Source organism: Panthera tigris, chromosome A1, assembly GCF_018350195.1.
Source record: "Panthera tigris isolate Pti1 chromosome A1, P.tigris_Pti1_mat1.1, whole genome shotgun sequence".
Lineage (NCBI taxonomy): Eukaryota > Metazoa > Chordata > Mammalia > Carnivora > Felidae > Panthera > Panthera tigris.
In genome coordinates, this window is record NC_056660.1 from 26,524,733 (window position 1) to 26,551,439 (window position 26,707).

Sequence of the window (26,707 nt, forward strand, 5' to 3'; positions counted from 1 at the left end):
TAAAGTTACCAGGGTATTGGCAGACAAGATTTATTTGATTCAGAACATGCTTTTTAGTCATTTGGCCCTCCCTTCTCCTGTCCTCCTCTTAACCAGATTTTTCACAGAGAAGTTGTTTCTTCATAAACACTTTATGATATGAAATATGACTATAAATTAGTGACACTAATTCCACAAGTCACATTTAAGAATCAATTTCAATCCTTTCTACTTATGTGCTAAATGAAGCAGAATCTCAGCAAGGTTTTGTTGGCTGGAACAGAAACACAATTCAAATCAGACAATTTTCCTTTATAGGAATGATAATGGCTATTAACAGCAACACTTTGTAACTCAAAATTGTAAGGGGCCATAAAAACCTTGAAAGTGACTATGTGCTTATATTATCTAACATTTTTTCTAAGAAATATATTCCTCTAGTTATAGAATAAAATAATTTTAAAATATCAGCTTTCTGATAGTTTATTGTATTTAGGACATTTTAGCTGAGGAATGTCTATTAAGTACATGGCAACTTTTCTACATGAAGTCTAAGTAGGTCTCTCAAAACTACATGGTAAATATATCCTCCTTCACTTTTAAATCAGTAAGAGGTACCAGACAGGAAAATTTCATTATTCAAACTTAAATGACAATGTATTTCATAATTAAAATAAGTTTTTATATATATGTGTATGTCAGCTACTTAAATACCTGCCACCTGAATTTTTCTTGGAGTTACTAATTGTTGTCTAAAGTACTTTTCATTTTAGAAACAGGGGCAGCTGGGTGGTTCAGTCAGTTGAGCATCCGACTTGGGCTCAGGTCATGATCTCATGGTTCATGAGTTTGAGCCCCACACTGGGCTCACTACTCTCAGCACAGAACCCAATGTCCTCCTCTCTCTGGCCTTCCCCCGTTTGTGCATTCTCTCTCTCTCTCTCAAAAATAAATAAATATTTAAAAATAAAATAAAATAAAATACACTGAGGCACTCATGCCATAGAAACTGTACATTAAAAAAAAAAAGAGAGAGAGAAAGAAACAATAAGCAATAACCAAACTTGCAGTTCTGTAATGAAGTCAAACCTACCTAGTGGCTTTACGAATGTCAACATAGGGATTTGGTGAATCAAATAACTGTACACATTCAGGATCAAGATTATGAAATCCCTTTGCTGATTCCCTTGGCAGAGTAAAACAGCAAGGTCCTACTGAAGGTCCCAGTACAACAATAATGTCTTCCAAACTACAGCCGTATTCTGTGATCAGAGCATGCACTGTAGCCATAGCAACACCTAACAAAGTACCTCTCCAACCTGGTAAATAGGAAGAAAAAAAGGTAAGGGAAGTTAAAATGTAACATTGCACCTTAATTTATATCTAACCTAAAAATGAACAGTTTGTGTATTTTTCAGTCCAGAAACAGCAAATAAATCACAAAATTAATTAAGCTAAATAATCAATTAACTAAAATACTGGTTTTTAAATAAGGTATGTTATGCAAAGCACCTGACACAGAAAACATATTTAATGAGGGGTCCCATCCACTTTCTTTAAAAATATTCTACAGCTTCAGTTTCCACTGGGATTATATATAACTTGTTAGTATTCTCTCTCCTTCACTTCTTTCAAATTTTTTTAAATTGTGGGGAAAAATATGTAAAATAAAATTTACCATTTTAACTCTTTTTAAGTGTATACTTCAGTAGTGTTAAATACGTTCATCTTGCAAAACTGAAACTCTATACCCATTAAATAACAACTCCCCCTCACCACTTTCCCCTCGCCCTGGTACCCACCATTCTACTTTGTTTCTATGAATTTGCCGACTATAGATAAGCCATGTAAGTGGAATCTTAAAAGTGTCTCTTTGTGACTGACTTATTACACTTAGCATGATGTCCTCAAACCCCTCATTCGGGTGTCAGGATTTCCTTCCTTTTTAATGCTAAATAATATTCCATTGTCTGTATATATCGCATTGTGTTTATCTATTCATCCATCTGTGGACTCTTGGATTGCTTCCACCTCTTTGCCATCGTGAATCATTCTGCCACGAGTATGGGTGTGCAAGTATTTTGTCAAGATCCTGCTTTCAATTCTTTTGGATATACCCAGAAGTACTGGATACCAGGACTTCTACTTAGAAGTAGAATTGCTGGATCATATGGTAATTCTATTTAAAAATTTCTGAGGAACCATCACATTATTTTCTATAGCAGCTGCACCATTTTACATTCCCACTATTCCCACCAATAGTACATCAGGGTTCCAGTTTCTCCACATCCTTACCAAAATTTGCTATTTTCGTTTGTTTTTAATATCAGCTATCCTAAGGAGTGTGAGGTGGTATCTCATCGTGGTTTTGATTTGCATTTCCCTAATTATTAGTGACATTAAGCATATTTCACATGCTTGTTGGCCATTTGCTTATCATATTTGGAGAAATGTCTAGTCAAGTCCTTTGCCTATTTTTCTGGGTTGTTTTTTTGTTGTTGAATTATAGGAGTTCTTTATACATTCTGGACATTAATCCCTTTTCGGATATGTGAATTGCAAACATTTTCTCCCATTCTATGGGTTGCCTTTTACCTGTGTTGATGCTCAGTTTGTAATTCTGATGAAATCCAATTTATCTATTTATACTTCTGTTCCTTGTGCTTTCGGTATCACATCTATAAAGCCACTGCCTCATCCAAGTTCATAAGGATTTACACTGTTTTCTTTGATGAATTTTATAGATTTAGGTCTTACATGTAGGTCTTTAACCCAATTTGAGTTAATTTTTGTATATGATGTGAGATAAGGGTCTAATATCATTCTTTTCTATGTGAATATCCAGTTTTCTCAGCACTATTTGTTGAAGAGACTATCCTTTCCCCACTGTATAGTCTAGGCACCTTGTTAAAAATCTTTTGACCATATGCAAGGGTTTATTTCTGGGACCTCTGTTCTGCTCCATTGGTCGATATGTCTGTCTTATGCCAGTACCATACTGTTTTGATTACTGTGGCTTTATAATAAGTTTTGAAATCAGAGAGTGTCAGACCTCTAACTTTGTTCAAGAGTGTTTCATTTTGACAGCTTTAATCTTTGATATTTAAAAATAATGTTTCAAAACCTAAGAAGTAACAAATAAGATTTTTTTATATCCAGGAACTAAGACTCAAACGTTAAATAACATTTTGATAATGGCAAATCAAAATTTGACTTCTAGTCATCCAATCCCATAACTCTAGCTAGATCAAAAGAAAAATATGCCATTTTCTTATTTATCTTTTGTCTAAAAAACAAAGTAGTCCTAGATTTACAAGCAGAAGGAAATCTGAAAGATCATCCCTTATTTCACATAGAGTAGTAACCAAAAGATAATTTAAATAGCATTTTAAAATACCTTTAGAAAACAAAATTCCATAACCTTAACACAGCATCTAAAAATCCTTTGTTCTTATCTTTAGATAATAAAGGCACTAGACTATAACGTATTAAACTAAACGACTTTTTCCAAACATATCTTGCTTTTTCTTACCTCCATACCTTTTACACATGCTGTTGTACCTTCCCCTTCATGAATACCTTTCTGCAGCATGCTTAACCTTCCTATTCCCCATTGCCCAGACTTCAAGGGTTCTCAACCAGAGGCAGTACCACTCTCTTTGGAATGTTCTGAAAAGCATGAAGGCTTTCTTTTTGTTGCTGCTTTTCTTACAACAACTGGGGGGGGGGGGGGTTGCTACTGGCATTAAGAATTTTGGAAGCCAAGCAAACTGCAATATAAGATTATCTTGCCCAAAATGTTAACATTTTGGCACCCCTGCTGAGAAACATTGGTACCTAATTAGGTCTTGCAAATTCCTCAGAAATCAGCCTGGTTACTGCTTCCTTTGGGAATTCTACTCTGATTCATATAATTTGACTTAGGTACTGCCCTCACCTACTCCTATAATAAGAGTATGCTGGTTCTACCCCTTTATACTTAATACCATGTAATTAACTGTCTTGTAATGCACGCCATAAAGAAATTATAATTTTGCCTATACTACAAAATTGGTAAAACCTTAAATGCTTCATTAAGGATACTTACCAGAGTGAGCAACCCCACATGCTTTTTTGACAGGATCAGCAAAAACTATTGGTATACAGTCAGCACCAAGAGCTGCTATTGTGACTCCCCTCTGATTTGTGGTGATTCCATCGTAAGATTCAGGCTCCTTCCTTCCCATAATCCAGACGTCATTGGCATGATCAGTCTAATATCAAAGATGTGTGATAAAAATATTTTGAAAGTAGGATTTCTCATACCATAAGCTTTTCTGAAAATACTCTTTTTGTACAAAATTAAACAATCAGTTTACTATTACCAGCAAGCATTAAGTATATCACTTCTGTATGTGGTAAAATACCAAATTTACTTATCACTTAACTTTTGGTATTATAATCTCTGCATATTTTAGTCAAAGGAAAACACACTTTAACACTTAAAAATTTAATACAGTACATCACAAACATCTCCTACCAGAAATGAGTAAATCTCTACTTGCAGCACTTTCCAAAGAGTATTATTTAAGGAAAGAAGTTAATTACCAAATCAATGATATTTTTACTTTTCCTGATTCAAATAAACCTAGCATTCTGTAAGGAACAAGGCATCCATTGTGACCCTAGTTCCTCCTAATGTTGATTTAGAAAATAATAGCCTTTTTCTCCCATCATTCTGGAATCTTCCTTCTGAATCAAAAAGGGCAGTGATACCATACCCTGAGAATTAAAAGTACTTTTAGACATGAGTAGCTTCAGGTGAAATCTATCACAGAATTGATATTTAAGCTATAGAGTACAGATCTAAGAAAAACAACCATAAGCATTATCCTAACATTTTCAGTAAAACACCAGATGCAAAAGTTAAACAGCTTGATTAAAGTCCATGAAGTCATTAGCAGAGTCAAGAATATACTTTGCATCTTCTGAAACATGAAACAAAACTTTACCTTTATTTGGTAAAATTTCTCCACATTAAATCCTGCGGCATTCCCCAACCTACGCAGATTTTCTTGGACAACAACCTTGGGATCCCTCCGTTTGGAACTACTGAAGAGATTGAATGAGCTAAGAGTTGGTATGTAAGATATTCCACCTGTCCTCGTAGTAAATCCATGCAAGAAAATATCTATCGAATAGAAGTAGTGAAGATTAAAAATATGCTATACAAAGACTATAGAGCATTACCAACCCAGTCTCACAGTAAGACTTTCCCTGATCACCTCAAGCTGCATGTTTTTCTGGCTTCCAATTTCTACAGCACTGTGTACCTCCATGTATTCTTGTTATACACGATTTGTGTTTGCTCTACCTTCCCCATGGGACTATTGCTTTTCAAAGGGTATCTTCTGTCCCATTTGTCTTTGGTATTCCTCATAGCATACAGCTCACAGTAAATATCATTTAACCAAGAGTAAGATGGACTCTTAAATTTCATTCTTCTGTCTAAACGCCAATGAGTTAAGGTTCCAGAATTTCTAAATAGGAGATGCTTAGGGTCATAAATCTCATTTTAAAGGAAGCCTGGGATGGGGCGCCTGGGTGGCTCAGTAGGTTAAGCGGCCGACTTCGGCCCAGGTCATGATCTCACGGTCCGTGAGTTCGAGCCCTGCGTCCGGCTCTGTGCTGACAGCTCAGAGCCTGGATCCTGTTTCAGATTCTGTCTCCCTCTCTCTGACCCTCCCCCGTTCATGCTTTGTCTCTCTCTGTCTCAAAAATAAATAAACGCTAAAAAAAAAAAAGTTAAAAAAAAAAAAATAAAGGAAGCCTGGGGGATTTGTCTTAAATCACACACACAATTGCACAAAGCAAATTTATTTATTTAGGGTGGCTCTGAAGGGACTGTCCCTCAACACTGCTGACACTACAAGGCCATCCCTGATACTCCCATGTTGCAGCTGATGCCAATGAGCTTATAAACCCTACAGTCTACAAAAGACAGGAGGGGGAAAAAGGTGACCAGCCTCTAAAGAAAGACTGTTTTTTTTCATGTACAACACAGTGTTTAATATACCTGAGATTAATGGAGATGTGATAATGGTTAATTCTCCTTTCAGAGCTGGCAGACTTCTCAAATATGTTTTTATTTCATTCTGGATTGCTTCTTGTTCTTGATCTGTGATCATGTTTATTTCTTGTTCTTGATCTGTGATCATGATCATGGACTGTTTCACAAGACCTCCCCTCAAAGTCACCTGTAAATCTTCAAACTCAAAATTGTAAACGTTGGTGAAGAGTTGATCAATAAAAGCTTTCAGCAATGTCTTCCGGTGCTTGGGTACAATTACCTTAATGCTGCTCAAGTTTTTTTCATCAATTTTTTGTTTAATGGTATACAAAGAGGCAGCCATACTAGGATTGCTAACAGTCTCAAACTCTCTCAAGACAGCTGATAATCCATTGCTTGCTTCCAATTCAAAGTTATGTTCCCCATCCCTTTCACAGCTGATGCTATTACAACACATTATGCAAAGAAACTTGGCCTTGGCAGCATGATGGTATCGGACAGCATTCAGTGTCTTCAGTAATACCTGGTGACTGTTTTTCTGAGAGTTAAATTTCAAACCAAAGAAATCAATCAACACTGCTTCTGCCATCCTTCAGTAGGGTACGCAGCCCTTCAAACACTTCTGTGCCTCCTAAGAAATTACCTATAAAGAAAAATTAGCCTAAGAATGCAAAATTATATCACCTTCTTATGGTTACAACAGAAATTTGTGCCTACATCAAAAAAAAAAAAAAAAAGGTTCACGGATCTAAAAATGTAGTAAAATAGTAAATCTAGACTTCTCCCATTAAAGCCAGTCCACTATCTGTCCTACGTGAACCATGAGAGGAGAACCATCTTTTAATTTGTTTTGTGAAAGTATCTGTACATCTTTTCAGCAGGACTACAGTTCCTCTGTGTGTGTGTGTGTGTGTGTGTGTTTGCACACAGCAAGTTTTAAGTAGGGAATTACTTGTTGACTTAGACGAAGTCTTGTTTTTTAATTACAGGGTGTCAGTTTATGTTACATACATCATTAATCTTGATGTGACTGGCATATTAGGTCACACCTCTTCATGACACATTGGGGCCTTAAATTCAACAGATTAAATGGAGCTGCACTAAAATTCACGCTTTTAAGGGGATAAAAGCTGAGACGATCCAGGATTTACAAAGCACTCCAAGTAGGGCAATGGGCACAAAGACTACCACGATTTGGATCAGACGCGCTGCCTACCCTCTTGCTTACTCAGGGCCCAGGCCCCGCCCAGAGTGGATCTTCACCCCTCCAGCCCCAGCACTCCCACCCCAGGGCCTCCGCTTTCTCTTCAGGGGCCGCTCCCAACCTCCACTCCATACCGTACTGGGCTCCCGCTGAAGTTCACCTCGCCAGTTTTGAAAAACATTGAGAGAAGCTAGGAGGGTGACGGCCTCCTTCCCCTCTGCCTTGGGAAATGCCACAAAAAGCGTCTGTCCCGGCCCGGTCCCACGCTCGGTCTCCACCTGCCCGAGCTCCACCACCGCCTCTTCCCCGCCCCTTTGGCACTTCCTGACATACGGACGTGCACCGTAGGCAGTTTTCCCCGTGCCGCCTGCCCACGCTCGGCTTAGACCTATACTCCCAGTCTGCTGCGAGCTCGGAAGCGCTCGGCAGCCACCGCCACCACCCCAGCCCCGAGCCAGGACGGAACCCGGAAGCCGCGAGCTGGGCACCTGGAATCCTAAGCCCCGCCCCGCGGCCCCGCCCACTGCGGCGCCCGCCCCACCTCACCCACCTCACCCACCTCACCGCCGACCAGCCGCGGGGTGGTGTGCCGGCTTTGCGTGGACTCGACGGCCGGGGGGTCCCGCTGTTGCAGAGGCCCGGGCCCGGCCAGGCCGGCGAGCGGCACGGGGGCACGAGCGAGTTCGAGGGAGAGGGCTGGGCACCGAGCGGCCAAGGCGGGCCGAGCCCCGGCACGGGGAAAGCCCGGGAAGAGCCGAGAGGCGGCCACCTCAGTAGTTCCGGGTCAGCGCGGCCCGTCGAGGCCGTCCTCCGCCGCCCTGTCTAGGCAAGAGAAACAGGAACCGGGGCCCTTTGGCCGGAGCCAGGCGGGTCAGCGGGCGGGGGCCAGGGCGGCCGGCCGTGAGGGGGAGCGGGCGGGCGGGCAGCTAGACTGGAGGGCCCCTGTGAGGAGCTGGCCGGCGGGAGGCCGGACCCGTGAGGGGAGCGGGTCGGCGGGGAGGAGGAGGGTCCGCGAAGGGGCGGGCTGGCGGGCTGGCCTCTGTGCGGGGTAAGGCGGGAGAACGTCGTGGGGAACCAATCGCAGACGCCGTTCTGTGAATGGATTCCGTCTCCGGGAGTGGGCTTCCCCAAATCGGCACCCCACTCCCGCCCAAGCAGTCCCGGACCAGCTGTGTGAGCCAGAGTTTTGGTTTCATCCCTAGAGCCCAACCCTGAGAACCTCCTATGGTTCAAGTAACAGGCCTTCCCGGGGCGGGGATTTGGTTTGTTGTTCTTGCTTTTTTGTTTGTTTGTTTGTTTGTTTGTTTATTTTTGAGAGACAGTGTGCCAGCAGGGGAGAGGCAGAAGGGGGGCGCGGAACAGGATCCAAGGCTGGCTCTGGTCTAACAGCGGAGGGCATGATCTGGGCTGGAACTCACCAACCCGGAGAGCAAGACCTGAGCCAAGGTCAGATGCTTATCCCACGGAGCCACCCAGGCGGCCGCTTGCTGTTGTTTTTTACAGTGTGTTGTTTGTTCCCGGAAACAACTTGGTTGAACCTTCCTTTGCCTTTTTGCTGATTCCGCCTTACTTGCTGACGGGACCAAAACTCCATACAGCCCCTTGTACTGACTTTTTTTTGTATGCCCGTTTAAAAACATGAGCCCCTTGTAGAACATTAGAAGGCAGTGACTCTTAGAAATGTAATAAATTAGCATCCCTTATCTAACCTCGAAGAGGGTAACACTCATTTAAAAATATTGAACAGCTGCTACATGGAAGGCAGATGCCATGGTAAAGGGAGAGTCAATCCGACCTTCACAGAGTAGGAGAAAGGGTGCTTCCTGTGGAACTGGTTATGATGGAAGGAGAGGTCCCTTTTGTCTTCATTGTTGCTTAGATGATAAATGCTGAAGAAATTTAACCTGAAAGAGAGAGCCTTACATATCTGGGAGTTTAGAAGAGCATTTGGAAGTGGGCAAGTGCTTCCATTCTATTTAACTCGGTGATGGGATCACCAGCCCAGAACAGGAACTTGCTGTTTAGTGTCCCTGGCAGGTGTTCTGTCCAAATTTGTATTTTCATGATTTTTGTTGGACATTTGTTAAAAACTCTGAGTGGTAGATGGTACACTTGATCAGAAGGTGCACTCTGCTCTCTGAGTTTTAAGTATTACCTTAAGTAAAATAGAAATCTTTGAGTTACAAAGCTGGTTTAAAACGTTTATCCCTGTTTTTATAGACAATGGTGGGAATTTATTTTCTTTTCCTGAAACAGTAGTGGCAGTAAAAAGTTTAAAAATATTTCAGGGGCGTGTGGGTGGCTCAGTCGGTTAAGCAGCCGACTTGGGCTCAGGTCATGATCTCCCCCTTGGAAGGTTGGAGAGTCGAGAGCCTGCATCAGGCTCTGTGCTGACAACTCAGAGCCTGGAGCCTGCTTCAGATTCTGTGTCTCTCTCTCTCTCTCTCTCCGCCCCTCCCCTGCTCGTGCTCTGTTTCTCTCTCAAAAATAAATAAAGGTTAAAAATTTTTTTTTAATGTTTCAAAATAGGGAAGCTACCAGGAAAGTTATAGTTTGTCATCTTGTTGTATTTACATACTATTTCCTTTCACCAGTTGTTCCTAGACTACTATCTAGCCTCATCTCCTAACTCTCTCTTCCCTCATCCCGGTTTACCCCACTCCGGTGGTTCTTAATCCTGGCTGCATCTCAGAACTACAAGTAGAACCTACAAAAAAAATAAATAGATCTAGGGACTCCACTCCATATACATTTAAATCAGAATCTCTGGGAGTCAAGTCTGGGCTTGTTTTTCCCTGCTATTTGTTTTCTTTTAATCTGTACAGATGATTCAGATGCATAATTAGGTTTGAAAAAACAAATGCCTTATTCCCAAGCCATTTAAACTAAAGGCTGTTCCTTGGATGAACTACAAGATTTTTATCCTTTACATTTGCTATTCCTTTTTACTTAAAACACCCTTCTCTTTTTACGCTTATTTATTTGCTGCTTATTTAAGATCTTTAAAGCCAATCATAACTTTCCTTGAATCCCCATCCCCTCACCAGACAGAATTAATTGCTTCTTCCTTAGCATTTTGTTCACACAGAAGAAGCCCTCTCATTGATGTACTCTGGACCCATAACCTACTAATAAATTGAAAAAGTCAATTATACATTGAAGGTATTATTCATATTTTTTAATTTTTTTAATATTTTTAATATTTGTTTATTTTTGAGTGAGACAGAGAGTGGGCAGGGGAGGGGCAGAAAGAGAGAGAGAGAGGGAGACACAGAATCCAAAGCTGGCTCCAAGCTCCGAGCTGTTAGCACAGAGCCTGACTCAGGGCTTGAACCCATGAACCATGAGATCATGACCTAAGCCGAAGTCGGATACTCAACCTACTGAGCCACCTAGGTGCCCTGAAGTGTAAACTTTATAAGAATGAACTTGATCGTATATGACTTTTCTCTAAATAAAGCTTTTTTAAAAAGTTTATTTATTTTGAGAGAGAGAGAGAGAGAGACAAAGAGCACATGCAAGTGGGGGAGGGGCAGAGAAAGAGGGAGACAAACAATCCCAAGCAGGCTCCAAGCTGAGTTCAATGTGGGGCTCTAACTCACCAATCCTGAGATCCCCACCTGAGCTACATGATCTGAGATGAAGTTGGGTACTTAACCCACTGAACCACCCAGGCACCCCAAAGCTATTTTTTGTTTGTTTGTTTGTTTTTTGTTTTTGTTTTATGTGTTTTGGTCAGTTTAACCCTGAGAGTCGTGATAGAAATATAACATAAATATCTTAAACATTTTGTTTTAGCCTAAAACAACTATATGCTCATTTGCCAATCTACTGAGAAAGCCATGGCGTTTTCTTTGCACAAGTTCTGCTGATTAGAGTTTTGTGTGGCATTTCTTGCATAAACTACACCTCTAAACCATCAGCAAAGATTTCCTAAGATTTTATTCCTTTAAGAGGAAAATAATTTAAAGGCACTTGCAGAGCTGTCTGAGTGCAGATTTCTCCTTTATAATCTTTTATTGTGATCTCACATTCAAACAACTCACAGTTTGGGGGTCTTTCCAGAATATTAAACTTTAGATTTTAAAGAAACAATGAAATTTATTTCCACACTATTTCATCACTTTACATATTACTAAATTATGAAAGCACAATAACAAGTACAACTGGCATAAACAGGTTTGGGAACAAACACAGGTAACTCAGTGTCAGATTGTACTGATAGGAGCAGAAGTAGACAGATTCACGGGAGAGTAGTTTCCTAACCAGTCAGCATGATGTGGGAATTAGCAGGTTATGATTTATAAAGGAAATAGAATGAGTTAATTGGTTAGAGTTTTTAGTGTAAGTAGACTAAGAGAGCAACTACTATACCTCTACATTTTAATTATTTTACTGTGTGTCTATCGCCTTCATAGAAATGTAGAGCATTCTGAGGGCAGAGATAGTGCCTGGCTATTAAAGGAAACTTTGGGGGAATCCCTAAAAGTTCTTCTGTCACCATATAAATCTTTAATCTTCTTATGAAAACAAATGAAATTCTGAAAAACGAACAGTTGTTTTTAAGACATTTACATTAATTCATGGGTCCCTCAAGAAAAGTAAATGTAATATTGCACATTTCCTTGTTAAAAGCTTATATTAATTTCCTAAGGCTGCCATAACAAATTACCACAAACTGGATAGCTAAAAGCGACAAAAATGTATTCTCTCGTAGTTATGGAAGGAGAAGTCCCAAATCTAGGTGTTCTCATGACCATGTTTCTTTCAAAGTGTCTCATTTTCGTTGCCTCTTCAGCTTCCGGTAGCTCCAGGTGTTTCATTCCTTGGCTTGGGGCTCCATGTCTTGAGCCTCCTATGGACTTCTTAATGTGCATCTGAATCTCAAATCTCCCTCTACCTTTCTGCTGTAAGAACACTTGTGTGGAAATAATGGCCAACCATATGAGAATAAGCAAAGATTATTTACTCAGAGTTTGCTATGGCAAGGAAGTCAGCCACCATCACTTGTGGGTTGGCAAAGTAGGAAAGCTTTATAGTGGAAAAAAAGGAAATCTTCAAGTATACCCTGATTAGAGGCAATTGGCATGGGGAAGCTGTAAGTGGGCTAACTAGAAGCAAGGCATCCTATGCGATTGGTTAAGTGTGCATATTTGGCTTTCTCTGATTGATCCCAAGATAGAAGTGGTGACAAAAATTAGGGAAGCTGTCAGTTATTCAGCAAACCAGCAAACACTGGTCATTTGGGGCCAGTTGTTACAGAAGTTTTTGTTTGGCTTCTAGAATTGTTATTAGAGATAGTGGTCTGGCTTCCTACAAGCCTGGCTTATAGACAGCAGGATGGTTTCCTGGTCTGGTTACTGTAGGAAACAGGTTGGTTTCCTAAGTTGGTTGCTGCCAATTGTAGGTCAGAATTCTGTATTTATATATGGTCTGCCCACTGTTTGCATAGCCCATCTCTCACCTGTCATTGGATTCAGGGCTAATCCTAAATCCAGGATGATCTCATTTCAAGATCCTTAACTTCAACTGCAAACACCATTTTTCCAAATTAGCACATTCACAGATTCTGGAGTTTGGGACATGGACATATAGGTGTGGGGGCACCATTCAACCTACAAGCTCCTGTTGGTTTAGAAATCATGCTTACTTGTACACAGAGTAAAAACAAAAAACGAAAAACCTTGCTTCTTACTGTCCTGAATGAAACACGTAGGTAGGTTGTGACTGGATTTCATCATACACCTATCATTTCTATTTGAAACAGTTGCCTAGCTATCCCTTAAAGCTTGGATTCAAGCTGCGGATCAATCTTTGTATGTTTACACTTTAAAACAAGACATCTTGGTAGTCTATTACTAGTGGACATTCAGAGAAATCTCACCTTTTGTAGAAAGCTAGAAGCAGGGTGGTTAATGTATTAATGTTGCCTGTATTGTCTTTGATAGGAAGTTAAGGAACACTGCAAATCCTGGTTTTTTTCTTTCTGTTTTCAGCATCCTGAAACCTTAATCACATTGCCTAGTCAAAGAAGAGAGTAATGACTACTCTTAGCAGATCCCAACACACTAGTATATAATAGGTATGAATACATTTTTAATGATCCATTTAATTAGTTCCTTTGGATGATGTTATAACTTCTCTTAAAAACATGTGGTTGAAAAGAATTATAGTCTTTTTTACCTGAAAGGTGTGTATTCTTACTTATTTGTGTGGTGGGTGACATTTTCCCCACTATTATCTTTATTTGTTAGAATTGAACCACCCAGATCTGAGTTCATCATGTTTATGGCAAATAAAGACCATAATTTAAAATTTGCTTGATTCCAGGGAACTCTTTAATCTCATCTTTCCCCAGGTTAATTTTCTTTAGCTTTCCCAGCTAAATATCAGCTTTAGATATTAAACTCCCCCACCCACTTAGAAAGCAAAAATAGTTTCACACAAAAATTATGTTTCTGGTAATATTTTCTGTTTTCTGAAAAGTCGCTATTTTAAAAGGGTAGGATGAAATTATAAGCTACTTTAACTGCCTAGCTGTCACATGACAGCTTTTCCCATTCAGAATGAAAACCGGTGCTTATATGACATGGTTGCACATACACAATTACCTCCTCGTAGTGCTTCTAAGCCAAAAGCTCTCAAAAGCCCAGAGGAGTTTGACAGTCTTGCTTTATTTTGCTCATTAACTTGGAAGAGGTACCAGATGATGAGTTTCCAAAAGCTGGAACCATGGCCTTTTAAAAATATCCCAAGGGTCAAATAGAGGGGCTTGCCTCTTCAATGCAAAAGAGATAATGCACAAATTATGCTTATCACAGTGCTTTCATACATGTTAAGTGCCTAATAAATGTGAATTTGAATCCTAATTGTTTCAAATTCCATCCTTCCTACTTGTTGGATATGTGACCTTTGGCTAATTTCTTAATTTCTCCAAGTCTTAGTTACTCATCTATAGAATATAGGTAAAAATAGTATCTAGCTTATAGGATTGTTCTGAGGGAAAATACAGATAATTCATGTAAAAGCACTTAGAACAATGTCAGTTACTTGTAAGTACTCAATCAATGTTGATTATAGTTAATATAGAAAAATGATAGTTTATTATAGTATTTTTATTAACTTATTTTCTGTAAAGCTAATTTTTTAGTTGAAAGTATATTTTCTAAATGATTGTGTTTTATATATAGTTTGAACATTTACTATCAAATACTGCAGTTTTTTTTTTTTATCAGAGTCACTTAATTTGTCTTTATATTCCTCAAAATACCTTACGTATTATATGTACCCACATATGTGGTTTGAATGAAAGAGTAATTGAGGGGCACTTGGGTGGCTCAGTCGGTTGAGCCTCTGACTTTGGCTCAGGTCATGATCTCACAGTTCGTGAGTTCGAACCCCGCGTCGGGCTCCGTGCTGACAGCTCAGAGCCTAGAGCCTGCTTCAGATTCTGTCTCTCTCTCTCTCTCTCTCTCTCTCTCTCTCTCTGACCTTCCCCTGCTCACACTCTGTCTTCTCTATCTCTCAAAAATAAATGTTAAAAAAAAAAGAAAGAAATTGATACTGTCTAGTCTCTAAACTCTTGTTTTCATTGATTTAAATGATTGTAATGAATTATCAGTAGATGGCAGTAGTTTGTTTTCTTTTTTATCTTTTGTCCATTTTGCAATAGAGACCAGAAAAAACTACAATTTTCCCAATTTTAAAGCATATATCCTTTCACAAATAGTTGGTTTAAATAAATGTCACCCAAGGGTTTTTCAATTTATGTTGCTTTAGAAATAGAGATCAAGAAGTACCAGTTATGTTATTTTTTATTATTATAAATCTAATGTTTTCCATTTTTTGAGATTTCTCCAACAAATTTTTAGGGAATACAAAAATGAGTAAGACACTGTATGTGTCTTCCTGGAGCTTATAGTCTAGTGGGGAAATATGTATAAAATGATGGAAATAATAAGAATAAAAATTGTAGGGGCGCCTGGGTGGCTCAGTCGGTTAAGCATCTGACTTCAGCTCAGGTCATGATCTCACAGTCCGTGAGTTCCAGCCCTGCGTCGGGCTCTGTGCTGACAGCTCGGAGCCTGGAGCCTGCTTCAGATTCTGTGTCTCCCTCTCTCTGACCCTCCCCTGTTCATTCTCTCTCTCTCTCTCTCTCTCTCTCTCTCAAAAATAAATAAACATTAAAAAAATTTTTTTAATAAAAAAAGAAAAATTGTTAAGTAGCAGGAATTTGCTAAATGTTGTCATGCACTATTTGAGTCCTCAATAATTCTAATGAAACAGGCATTACTATTGTTTCTGTTTTATAGATAAAGAATCTGACGCCCAGGTTGGGCCTAATAAACTAGTAAGTGGTACAATCTGAATTCAAATCTGGCTGTGTCTTACTTTATGACCTAAACTGTCATCACAGGATAACAGATATAGAAAAAATTGCACCAGAAAGAGGGAGGGATTATATCTACCCAAAAAGATCAAAAAGGACTTCTTAAAGAAGATGCCATCTGTGATGAAGTTGAAAGATTGGTTGTGATGTTGACATGGCAGGAACAGTATTTTAGGAGATTCTATCAGTAGAACAGGGTAAATTGGAATGAAGATAGACTACAAACAGACACCTAGAAAGTGCCAGGCACTGTTTCAGGTCTCTACCTTTGTGGACCTTATATTAGTAAAGGGAGATAGGAAGAAACAAATGTATATAAAATATCAGTAGTGACAAATGCTATTAAGAAAAATGAGGCAGGGTCAGAAAATGGAGAATGAAGAAGGGGAGGTCATGTTTTAAAGAAGGTTATCAGGGAAGTCTTCTCTACTAAGATAGTATTTGGAAGTGCTAAGTAGTGAGTGAATCCTAATATAATTTAAAGAGGGAACTACCAGGTTTTGCTAAAAGAATTGCATGCAGCATGTAAAAGAAAAGTCAAGATTCTGGCTTGTCCTTCGGGTAGATAATTGAGACAGAAGTCCTGGGCCACTTATTTGGAGAGTATCTTAAGGGATTTCCCAAAGGGCCTATGAAACATCCACAATGAACTCTTGTCTATGATTATCTTGAAGAAGTCTTGTTGAATTGCTGAGTGTTCTTTCTTTCTTTCTTTCTTTCTTTCTTTCTTTCTTTCTTTCTTTCTTTCTTTATTGGAGAGGGAGCTGCCATTTATTTAGCTTTGCTCCCTCCTGTTCTATACTTTTTTAGAGAACTCCTTACTAATGTCTCCAGGGTTTGGGGCCTAAACAGGAAAAACTTCATTTATTGAGATGGAGGAGACTGGGAAGGAGCAGGTTTAGTGGTGGTGGTAGAGTGAACAGAGAAATACATAGTTCAGTTTGGACTATATTAAATTGAAATTCCTGTAAAAACCCAAGTGAAGATATCAGGTAGGCAATTTTGGTATGAGTCTGGAGGTCAAGAAGGATGTTCAGATTAGAGATATGAATAGGATAAAACCTGTAAGTGGGTTTTAAGGCTATGCAACTAGGTGACATCAGTTGAAGAGTGAGTATGGAGAAGATGCCTGAGGACTTAGCATTGGGACATTGACATAGATGAGAAAGCTGAAGAGGAACTAGCAAAGGAAACCCTAGACAAAGTCCATAATAATTACTCACTATATATGTCAGGTACTATGCTAAGCATGCTACCTATATTACGTTAATTATTATGACAGCACTGTGAGGCTTTATAGATGAGGACCCTGATGGTCAAAGAAGTTAAGAAATTGTCTCAAGGTCATAACAGCTAAAGAGCAGGAGAACCAAGATTCAAATACAGTTCAGTTTTCCTCCAAAGCTTTTTCACTTAACCATTGTGTTTTAATTTTAGGAACTAATGATGAAATATCCTTGCCATCCCTTTGAGGTTTTTGACAATTAATTTGCTTTCAGGATCACCAGGATATATGACAGGAAAAAAAAAAAAAACAAAGAAAAGTGAGAAATTATCAATATTGATTATTTTATAGGCACAAAAAAGGTGAATCAAAAAGGGGGAAGAGACACAGAAGAATGTCAGGCAACAGAGAAATGAAGAGTCAAGGAGTTCCTGAAGAAGGTAATGAAGCAATCTTAAGAAATAAATAAAAGATAGGCAACAACAAAAAGGTAGTATGATAGGATAATTGTGTTAAAATTTATAGCCAAATAGAACAGAAGGGAACTGTTAAATTTCTCGAAGAAGGAACTTATATGTTGTTTAGAAAAGGCATAACAACCTGGAAATACAGGCCTATAATGAAAATTCATCAACTATAATCGCTATATAGTTGTTACAGTAGCATTGTATGTATATGTATAAATGGTCTGGATAAAATAGATAGGACAATCAAAATATTTCTACCGTTCTGTACAGGAACAGGTATAACATTACAGTAGGTGATTCTGAGTTGTGTATTATTATGGCATTTGATTTTGGTTTTGTTTATGGTCAGAAAGGGAATATTATCAACCCTAAATCTACTTTATTGATGACAAACATCACATTTTTCATGACTTTGAGTAAAGAAACACTAATTTTCTTTGAGTGTTTACACTTAAATTTGTATTACGTACTTTATTCTTTTGTCTAGCTCTGGCTAACCGAGGCACATCTTCATTAACTGCTGCTGTAGAGCAAGTTGCAAAGCAACAACAATCACAAACATCAGACATAGAAAAAAATAAAAAAGTTCTATTCCATTTGCAGGTAACCTATTTCATATAGTTTTTAAATGAGCCTTTACTGTCTTCAAAACTATATTAAATTATTAATAGAGAAGTTATTGAGGATACTTAATTTGGGGAGGCAATTTCTAAACTTCTATTTTTCATGTTTACTCCTTCTTAATTATTCTTTTATCCCTAAATGAAGTGTATACAAGTATTCCAGTGTCATGGAACATTTTGCACACCCAATATACAAGGATTCAGCAATGTCATTGCAACTGTAGTATGTACATATGAAACCCATCTATCACACAGAATTATTTTAAATTCACTGCCATTTGATAGTTTTTTCTAAAATGTTAAATTGAAGAAAAGTTAAGTTTTTAAGCTAGTGGGTTTTTAAAATTTTTTTGTTTTTGTTTATTTTTGAGAGAGAGAGAGAGAGAGAGAGAGAGAGAGAGAGCAACCAGGGGAGAGGCAGAGAAAGAGGGAGACACAGAATCTGAAGCAGGCTCCAGGCTCTGAGCTGTCAGCACAGAGCCTGACATGGGGCTCAAACTCACAAGCCGTGAGATCATGACCTGAGCCAAACTCAGATGCTTAACCGACTGAGCCAACCAGGAGCCCCTAAGCTAGTATTTTTAAAGCCATGGCTTGTGAGTTATAGTTGTCAGTGAACATTTCAAGTTGATAAGAAACATTTTTGTGTTCCTTATATTTCATAATATATTCATAATTCCACTGCAAGGAATCTGGAAGCCATACTTGTTTTTTGTTTTGTTGTTATTGTTGTTGTTTAGCATGCAGCACATTTAGATGAACTATACTCCGTTAATATAGCTAAAGAAGCAAAAATGGAAACCGTATCTTTACTATCTGCTTTGTAAAGGTTATTATTAAATATATATGGAGGGGCGCCTGGGTGGCTCAGTCGGTTAAGTGTCCGACTTCAGCTCAGGTCACGATCTCACGGTCCGTGAGTTCGAGCCCTGCGTCAGGCTCTGGGCTGATGGCTCAGAGCCTGGAGCCTGCTTCCGATTCTGTGTCTCCCTCTCTCTCTGCCCCTCCCCTGTTCATGCTCTGTCTCTCTCTGTCTCAAAAATAAATAAAACGTTAAAAAAATATATATATATGGAAATGAAAAGAATAGGCTCTAGAGCTCAGCTGCCTAGTTTGAAAGACAAAGTTTGCTACCTTTAGCTCCATGGTTTAATTTCTTTGTGCTTCCATTTTCCTATTTGTAAAATGGAGATAATCATATGACCTACTTAGAAGTTTCATAAGGTTAAATGAATTAATATTTGTAAATACGTGTAAAGTATCCTGCTGGGGCCCTGGTGGACAGTATAGAGCTGGATTTTGATATTGGCTTTAGGTATTAGTTCATCATTAATATGATGATGATAATTATACTCTCAAGGTAATACGGATCTCCTACAAATATCTGCATTGCATTAGTCACTTTTAGAAAAGAATATATTTTTTGCAATAGAATATAATACAAAAATAATAATGTCTTAGCAGTTTATAAAGAAATTATCTATAAAACTTCTCAATCTTCAATAAGTTGCACAGATGTTATTTCACTTATATTCAGGGCTTACTTTCTATTAAGCATTTTGCCAAGCATTGTCCTCACTCTTAAGTTGCTCATCATCTATTTATGAGGGAGACAAATAAATACATAATTATATGCAGGGTAGTAATGTCAACAGTATAGGCAGATTTAACACTGAAAAAGGAGTGATCACAAAGTGATTTTTCAGTTGAATTTAAAAGAAGTCAGCTGAAGGGACGTCTGGGTGGCTATGTCACTTGAGCATCTGACTCTTTGATTTTTGGCTCAGGTCATGATCCCAGGGTTGTGGTATTTATTGAGCCCCTTGTCAGTGCTGAGCATGAAACCTGTTTGGGATTCTCTCCCTCTTTCCCTCTGCCCCTCTCCCCTGTTTGCGCGCTCTCTCTCTCTCTCTCAAATAAAATAAAAACAATTTTTAAGTCTTAAAAAAAAAGAAGATAGTTGGAATTCACTTGGATAATTGGGTATCTGGGACAGGTTTAAGGGTTAGGTGCTAAGGAGGATGGTATTCCAGACATCCAGACAAGATCCTAAGAAAATCCACAGGTGCATGTAGCATTGATACACTGATACATTCGTAGACCTACAGTTGACCCTTGAATAACAGAGTGTTAGAGGCGCCCACCCCTAACATATATAACTTTTGACTCCTCAAAAACTTAACTATTAATAGCCTATTGTTGATGAGAAGACTTAACCAATAACATAAACAATCTATTAACACATATTTTGTAAGTTATACGTATTAATTACTGTGTTCTTACAATAAAGTAAGCTAGAGAAAAAATGTCATTAAAATCACAAGAAAGAGAAAATACGTTTCCAGTACTGTACTGTGTGTGTGTGTGTGTGTGTGTGTGTGTGTGTGTGTGTATGTGTGTGTGTAAATCTTCCTATAGTGGACAGTACTGTGTGTGTATCTTCCTATAAGTGGACCCATGCAGTGCAAATCTGTGTGGTTCAAGGGTCAACTGTACATGTAGTTTGGTGGCAGTATAGCATAGGGTGTGTTTTCAGACATGGTGGGAGATATATACTGTGATCAGAAACCTGGATGTATTCTAAAGGTGATAGGAAGGTTTTGATGGGTTTGCAAATGATTACCTTTATATTTTAGAAAGAGAATTATAGATGCATAAAAAACACTTTTCATAACCCAACATCCATTCATGAAAAAAACTCTCAGCAAATTAGGAGTAGAACTTCCTTAATCTAAAAAGGGCATATATATCCATTTATGAATCTTACAGCCAACTTCATACCTAATGGCAAAAGACTGTTTCTCCCTTAAGATCAGGAACAAGGCAAGGATGTATGCTCTTACCACTTCTTTTCTTTCTGTCATACTGCTGGTTCAAGCAAGTGCAATCATGAAAGGAAAATAAATAAAAGGCATCCATATCGGAAAGGAGGAAGTAAACCACTTTTATTCACAGGTAGCATGATTATCTTTAGAAAATCCTAAGGAATCTTTAAAAAAAGCAGATTAGGACTAATAAGTGAGTTTATGAAGGTTGCAGGGTACAAGATTAGTATATAAATATCAATTGTATTTCTGTATATGAAAGAAACAACCAGAAATCAAAATTTAAATAGCAATATCATTTACAGTAGCATTATCATTTACTTATAGGTAAATGTGACAAAATGTTTGTGTTATGGACTGAATGTTTGTGTCCCCCTCACCCAAATTCATATGTTGTAGCCCTAACCCCCAATGTGATTGTATCTGGAGATGGGGGGTTTAGGAGGTAATTAGGCCTAGATGAAGTCATCCTCATGACATGAGTAGTGCCATTATAAGAAGAAACACCAGAGAGCTTACTCTCTCTCTTTTTCTGCTGTGAGGATACAGTGAGAGGGTGGCTGTCTGCAAGCCAAGAAGAGAGCTCTCACCAGAACCTAACCATGCTGACACACTTTCAGCCTTTAGAACCATGAGAAATAAATGTCTGTTATTTAAGCTACTGAGTCTATGGTATTTTGCTATGGCAGCCCAAGCAGACTAAGACAATTTGTCTTAAGACTGGTGTGCTGAAAACACTGATGAGAGAAAATAAAGACCTAAATAAATAGACAGATATACCATTTTCAAGAGTCAGAAGAGTCAGTATTGTTAACATGTAAGTTCTTTCAATTTTATCTATAGTTTAAAAGCAATTCTAATCAAAATCCCAGCAGGCTTTTTTTTTTTTTTTGGAGAAATTGCTGATTCTAAAACTCATATGAAAATGGAAAGGACCTAGAATAGCCAAAACAATTTTGAAAAAGAAAAACAGTGTAGAAGTTCATATGTTACCTGACTTAAAGATTTATTATAGAGCGATCAGGACAGTATGATAAGGAATAAAGATAGACCTACAGATCCATTGAACAGAACAGAGTATGCAGTAATAGCCCCACACATATCAATTGATTTCAAAGGTGCTATTATGGATTGAATGTTTGTGTTTCCTCTAGTGTGATGAAATTTTGAGGTAAGGCCTTTGGAAAGTAAGATGTGGGTGACTTTATGAGGGTTGTGCCACTATAATAGAGTTACTGTCCTTATAAGAAGAGGAGGAAAAGGGGCACCTGGGTGGCTCAGTCGGTTAAGCATCTGACTTCAGGTCATGATCTCCCAGTTCATGAGTTTGAACCCATGTCAGGCTCTATACTGACAGCTCAGAGTCTGGAGCCTGCTTCGGATTCTGTGTGTGTTTCTCTCTCTCTCTGTTCCTCCCCTACCAGAACTTTCTCTCTCTCTCAAAAATAAATAAGCCTTAAAAAAAAAAGATTAAAAAAAAAAAGAAGAGGAAGAGAAACCAGAACTCTGTTTTCCACATGAGGACACAGGAAGAAGGCAACCATCGGCAAACCAGAAACAAGGTCATCACCAGGAACTGAATCTGCTGGCACCTTAATTTCTCAGAATTGTAGAAATAAATGCTTGTTATTTAAGCCACCTAATCTATGATGGCTTAACAGCCAAGCTGGCTAAGGCAGGTGCAAAGACCATCCTTTAGAGAAAGAATAATCTTTCAACAATGGTAGAGGACAGCCACATGCAAAAAAAGGTGAACCTCAATTTTCACCTCATACCACATGGAATAATTAACTCAAAATGGATTAGCAGCCTAAGTGTAAGAATTAAAGCTATAAAATGTCTAGAAAAAAACAGGAGAAAAGTTTAGTGATACTGAGTTTGGTAAAGATGTCTTAAATAGAACACAAAAATTTAAAAATTGGACTTCATCAGAAATATTTTTTAATTTCTACTCAAGAGACACTTTTAAAAATGAATATATGGTATATTTGTTGGGGCCCTATGGACATTTGGATTGTCATAGACTAGGAAAATTATTTGAAAACACATATGACAATGTGCTTATATTTACAGTATATAAACAAATCCTACAACTCAGGAAGGCAAACAACCCAATTAAAACCTGGACAAAATATTTGAATAGTCATTTTATTAAAGAAGATATCACAAAAGACAAGCAAATGAAAAGATAATATAAATATCATTCATCATTAAGGAAATGCAAATTATAACCATCATAAGATACTACTCTATACCACTGGAATGACTAAATTTAAGAAGACTGACCATACCAAGTATTGTAAAGAAGATGCAAGATATGGAAGAATTGGAACTCTCAGATCCTGTTATTCGGAATGTAAATACAACCACTTAGGAAACAGTTCACAGTTTCTTAAAAGGTTAAAATATATTTACTGTATAACTCAGCCATTCAGCTTCTAGATATTTGTTTACCCAAGAGAAATGAAAGTGTATACTCACTGGAAAACTGCATACAACTAAAATACCCATCAGAACAAAGTGTGGTATACCCATACAATGGAATGCTACTCATCAATAAAAAGGAAGAGCTAATGGTATATATAACAATACAGTGGTATCTAAAAGTAATTATGCTGAAAGAAGTAAGACTTAAAAAGTATATATTGTGATAATTTATTTATAAAAAATTCTTGAAAATGCAAACTTATCTTTAGTAAGAGACAGAAAATAAATGGTTGTCTGAGAATGGAAAGATGGGGAGGAAGGATGGATTGCAAAGCAGCAGGAGGAAGCTCGTTGGTAATGGATATGTTTATTATCTTAATTGTGGTCTCGAGAGCATAAAAATAAATCAAAACTCATCAAATTGTAAAGTTTAAATATGTGCAGTTTATGTAAATTCTACCTCAATAAATCTATAAACAAAAAAAAAAAAGAGAGAAGAGGGAGAGGGGAAGAAGAAGGGACAGAAGAAGAAAGAGGAGAAGTAAAAGGAGGAGGCATTGGGCATGAAGAAGAAGGGGAGGAGAGGGAGGAGAACAAAAAATATAGTTCTAGTGAAAGGATAGAAATGGATTGAAGGAGGAATTGACTAAAGCCAGGGAGAAACATTAATAACCTATTATATTAGTCCAGGAGAGAGAAGAAGTGATTACCAAATCAGTGGAAATATCTTTCCCCATATTGATCAATAGTGTTAATAGCCTCATCTAGCTGGCAGTGCATGTGTCCCTGTGCATCATTCATTCAATCATTTAATATTTATTGAGCACCTTCTTTGTACTAGGTACAATTTTAAGAACTGAGAACATAATAGTAAAGAAAATAGACAAGGTTACTGCACCCAGGGGGCTTACTTTCTAGTCAGGGGAGGCAGGCAATAAAGAAATAAAATAAAAAAGGTAATTCCATTAATTGATGTGTTTCAAAGGAAATACAATAATGTATAGAGAGTAATGCAAGGAGAAGGATGGATGGTTAATCTATATTTTAATTCAGAGAAGACTATTTGAAGAGTAATAATAAAACTGAATTGTGGAAGACAGAGACCCCAATAGGTAATAACTAAAGGTAGACAAATCTAAGGTTGAGATCACAATTACTCTCCAATAGAAAGTCATTAGGCACATTTAATAAACAGAAAGGAAGGTGGAGGAGGGGAGAGTAGCATGTGAGAGGGATGGCACAGTAAATAGTGGCTAGAGGATATATGGCTTTGTAAGCCACATTAAGGAATTTGAATTTTATTATTAATGGAATAGGAAACCACTGGAAGGTTCTGAGCTGGGAAGTAACATGATATGATTTATGTTTTTGAAAGATTCTTCTGCCTGATATATGGAGCCCAGATGTGGGAGAGGGGGTGCGGAATGGAAACAGGGAGACCAGGCAGGAGTCCGGCCACATTAAAGAGATTGGTCAGAAGTGAATGTGGGATTTTATTTTGGAGGCCCAACCATCAAGTTCTGCTGAATTAGGCTGTGGGGAGTTAGGTAAAGGGAAGAATCAAGAATGAATTGTAGGTCTTGTGTATCTAGGTATAAGGTGGTGCAATTTATTGAAATCGGGAAGACTAGGGGAGGAACATATTGGGTGTGTCGATTATTTTCTGAACATGTATAATTGAGATGTCTATTGGGTATCCAAATAAAAAAATCAAGTGGGTATTTGAAATATCAGAACTGGAGATAAAAATAGAGGCTCCTCAACATATTGTATTTTTCTCTTTCTTGTCTCTGCCAGGAAAACGATAACTTGGTCTGACTTTTTAATGCATTGCCCCTTCCCAAAATTAAAAATTTATTTAAAGAGAATGGCCATACTAGACAAAAAAAGAAAAGGATGGATGATGGTCTGCAGAGTTGTTTTGGAGGGAGGATCTATAAAATTTGATTAACAGATGTAGATAATAAGGAGGAGGAAATAATTAGGGATGGCTCCCAAAGTAGTACCATTCATTAATTAGTTTGGGAATCCAGGGGTATGGTAATTCACATTTTTGGTCCCAATTCTTCATCCTTGTCTGTATTCATACCCTTCCCCATGTATCATTACCACGGGTGGGCATACTGTTACCCTTTGACTGTGAGTTGCATCATATGACTAGCTGGGATGTTAACAGATGTTATGAATAGAAGCTTGAAAAAGCTCTTCCATAATTCCATAAAAAGGATACTTCCATTCTTTTGCATCTGCTATCATCATGGGAAGGATATGCCTGGTCTGGCCCACTAGAGGGTAAGATATATATGAAGCAAAGCCAAGACATCACAGCCAGCCCAGTCAGCCAAGCCAAACCATCTTACAGCCAGTCAATTCTCAGACATTTGAGCAAATCTAACCAATGTCAGCATCTAGCCAATTCCAGCTGTGAGCAATAAGTATGTATTGTTGTATGTCACTAAGGTTTTGTGGTCCTGACAATAGATAAGTAATGCAAGGAAGAACACTATGGGAAGGGGAGAAAGATAAGTCTGATTTGGGGACGTGGTGAATTTGAAATGGCCGGTGATACCTGGGTATAGGACTTAACAGCCAGTTATGTTCTGTGAATCATTGGCATACATGTAGCTCTAGATGTAAGTATGGGTAAGATTACCCAAGGAATATACATAGAATGAGAGGAGGAGATGACGATGGTTGCACCCTGAGGAAGACCTATATTTGAAGGAATGACTGAGATTGAGAAGGAATGTTCAGGTATCTGAGGAGAACCAGAGAAGAATGGTGGTGTGAAAACTATGTTTTAAAAAGGAGGTGCTGCTGTTGGTGGGAATGCAAACTGGTACAACCTCTCTGGAAAACTGTAGAGGTTCCTCAAAAAGTTAAAAATAGAACTACCCTATGAGCCAGCAATAACACTACTAGGAATTTACCCAAGGGATACAGGAGTGCTGATGCATGGGGACACACGTATCCCAATGTTTATAGCAGCATTTTCAACAATAGCCAAACTATGGAAAGAGCTTAAATGTCCATCAGGTGACGAATGGATAAAGAAGATGTGGTTTATATACACAATGGAATACTACTTGGCAATGAGAAAGAATGAAATCTTGCCATTTGCAGCAACATAGATGGAACTGGAGGGTATTAGGCTAAGTGAAATAAGTCAGTCAGAAAAAGACAGATACCATGTGTTTTCATTCATATGTGGATCTTGAGAAACTTAACAGAAGATCATGGGGGAGAGGAAGGGGAAAAAAAAGTTAGAGAGGGAGGGAGGCAAACCATAAGAGACTCTTGGATAATGAGAACAAACTGAGGGTTGATGGGGGGTGGGGGAGAAGGGAAAGTGGGTGATGGGCATTGAGGAGGGCACTTGTTAGGATGAGTACTGGGTGTTGTACGGAAACCAATATGACAATAAATTATATTAAAAATAATAATTAAAAAAATAAAAAGGAGGTGCTGGTGGTGCACCTGGGTGGCTCAGTCGGTTGAGCATTCAACTCCAACTCAGGT

The 26,707-nt window shown here is 38.4% G+C and overlaps 2 protein-coding genes across 15 annotated transcripts in view; one reads left to right on the forward strand and one right to left on the reverse strand.

Annotated features, from left to right (window-relative positions):
* LACC1 (laccase domain containing 1) overlaps positions 1–7,876 on the reverse strand; it is a 33,079-nt gene extending 25,203 nt beyond the window's left edge. For 2 of the 5 annotated variants that reach the window (XR_006214014.1, XM_007085375.3), the window contains exons 1-5: positions 7,367–7,680; positions 6,035–6,671; positions 4,971–5,149; positions 4,067–4,232; positions 1,073–1,298 (exon numbers count right to left, since the gene is read on the reverse strand). Coding sequence is in view for 4 of the 5 variants with exons in the window: in XM_007085375.3 (XP_007085437.2) it covers positions 1,073–1,298; positions 4,067–4,232; positions 4,971–5,149; positions 6,035–6,617 (1,154 nt within the window). In the remaining variant the exon portion in view is untranslated. Of the gene's footprint in view, positions 1–1,072; positions 1,299–4,066; positions 4,233–4,970; positions 5,150–6,034; positions 6,672–7,366; positions 7,681–7,782 lie in introns of those variants that run through there. The other 3 variants (XM_042976375.1, XM_042976466.1, XM_042976518.1) reach the window with 3 other exon arrangements.
* Positions 7,877–7,986: 110 nt separating this feature from the next.
* Positions 7,987–26,707, forward strand: part of CCDC122 (coiled-coil domain containing 122) — a 31,731-nt gene continuing 13,010 nt past the window's right edge. The window contains exons 1-5 of one of the 10 annotated variants that reach the window (XM_042976604.1): positions 8,341–8,405; positions 10,305–10,394; positions 13,229–13,314; positions 17,198–17,286; positions 17,801–17,916. In XM_042976604.1, the coding sequence (XP_042832538.1) occupies positions 17,241–17,286; positions 17,801–17,916 (162 nt within the window). In that variant the 5' untranslated portion in view covers positions 8,341–8,405; positions 10,305–10,394; positions 13,229–13,314; positions 17,198–17,240. The other 9 variants (XM_042976824.1, XM_042976768.1, XM_042977065.1 and 6 more) reach the window with 9 other exon arrangements.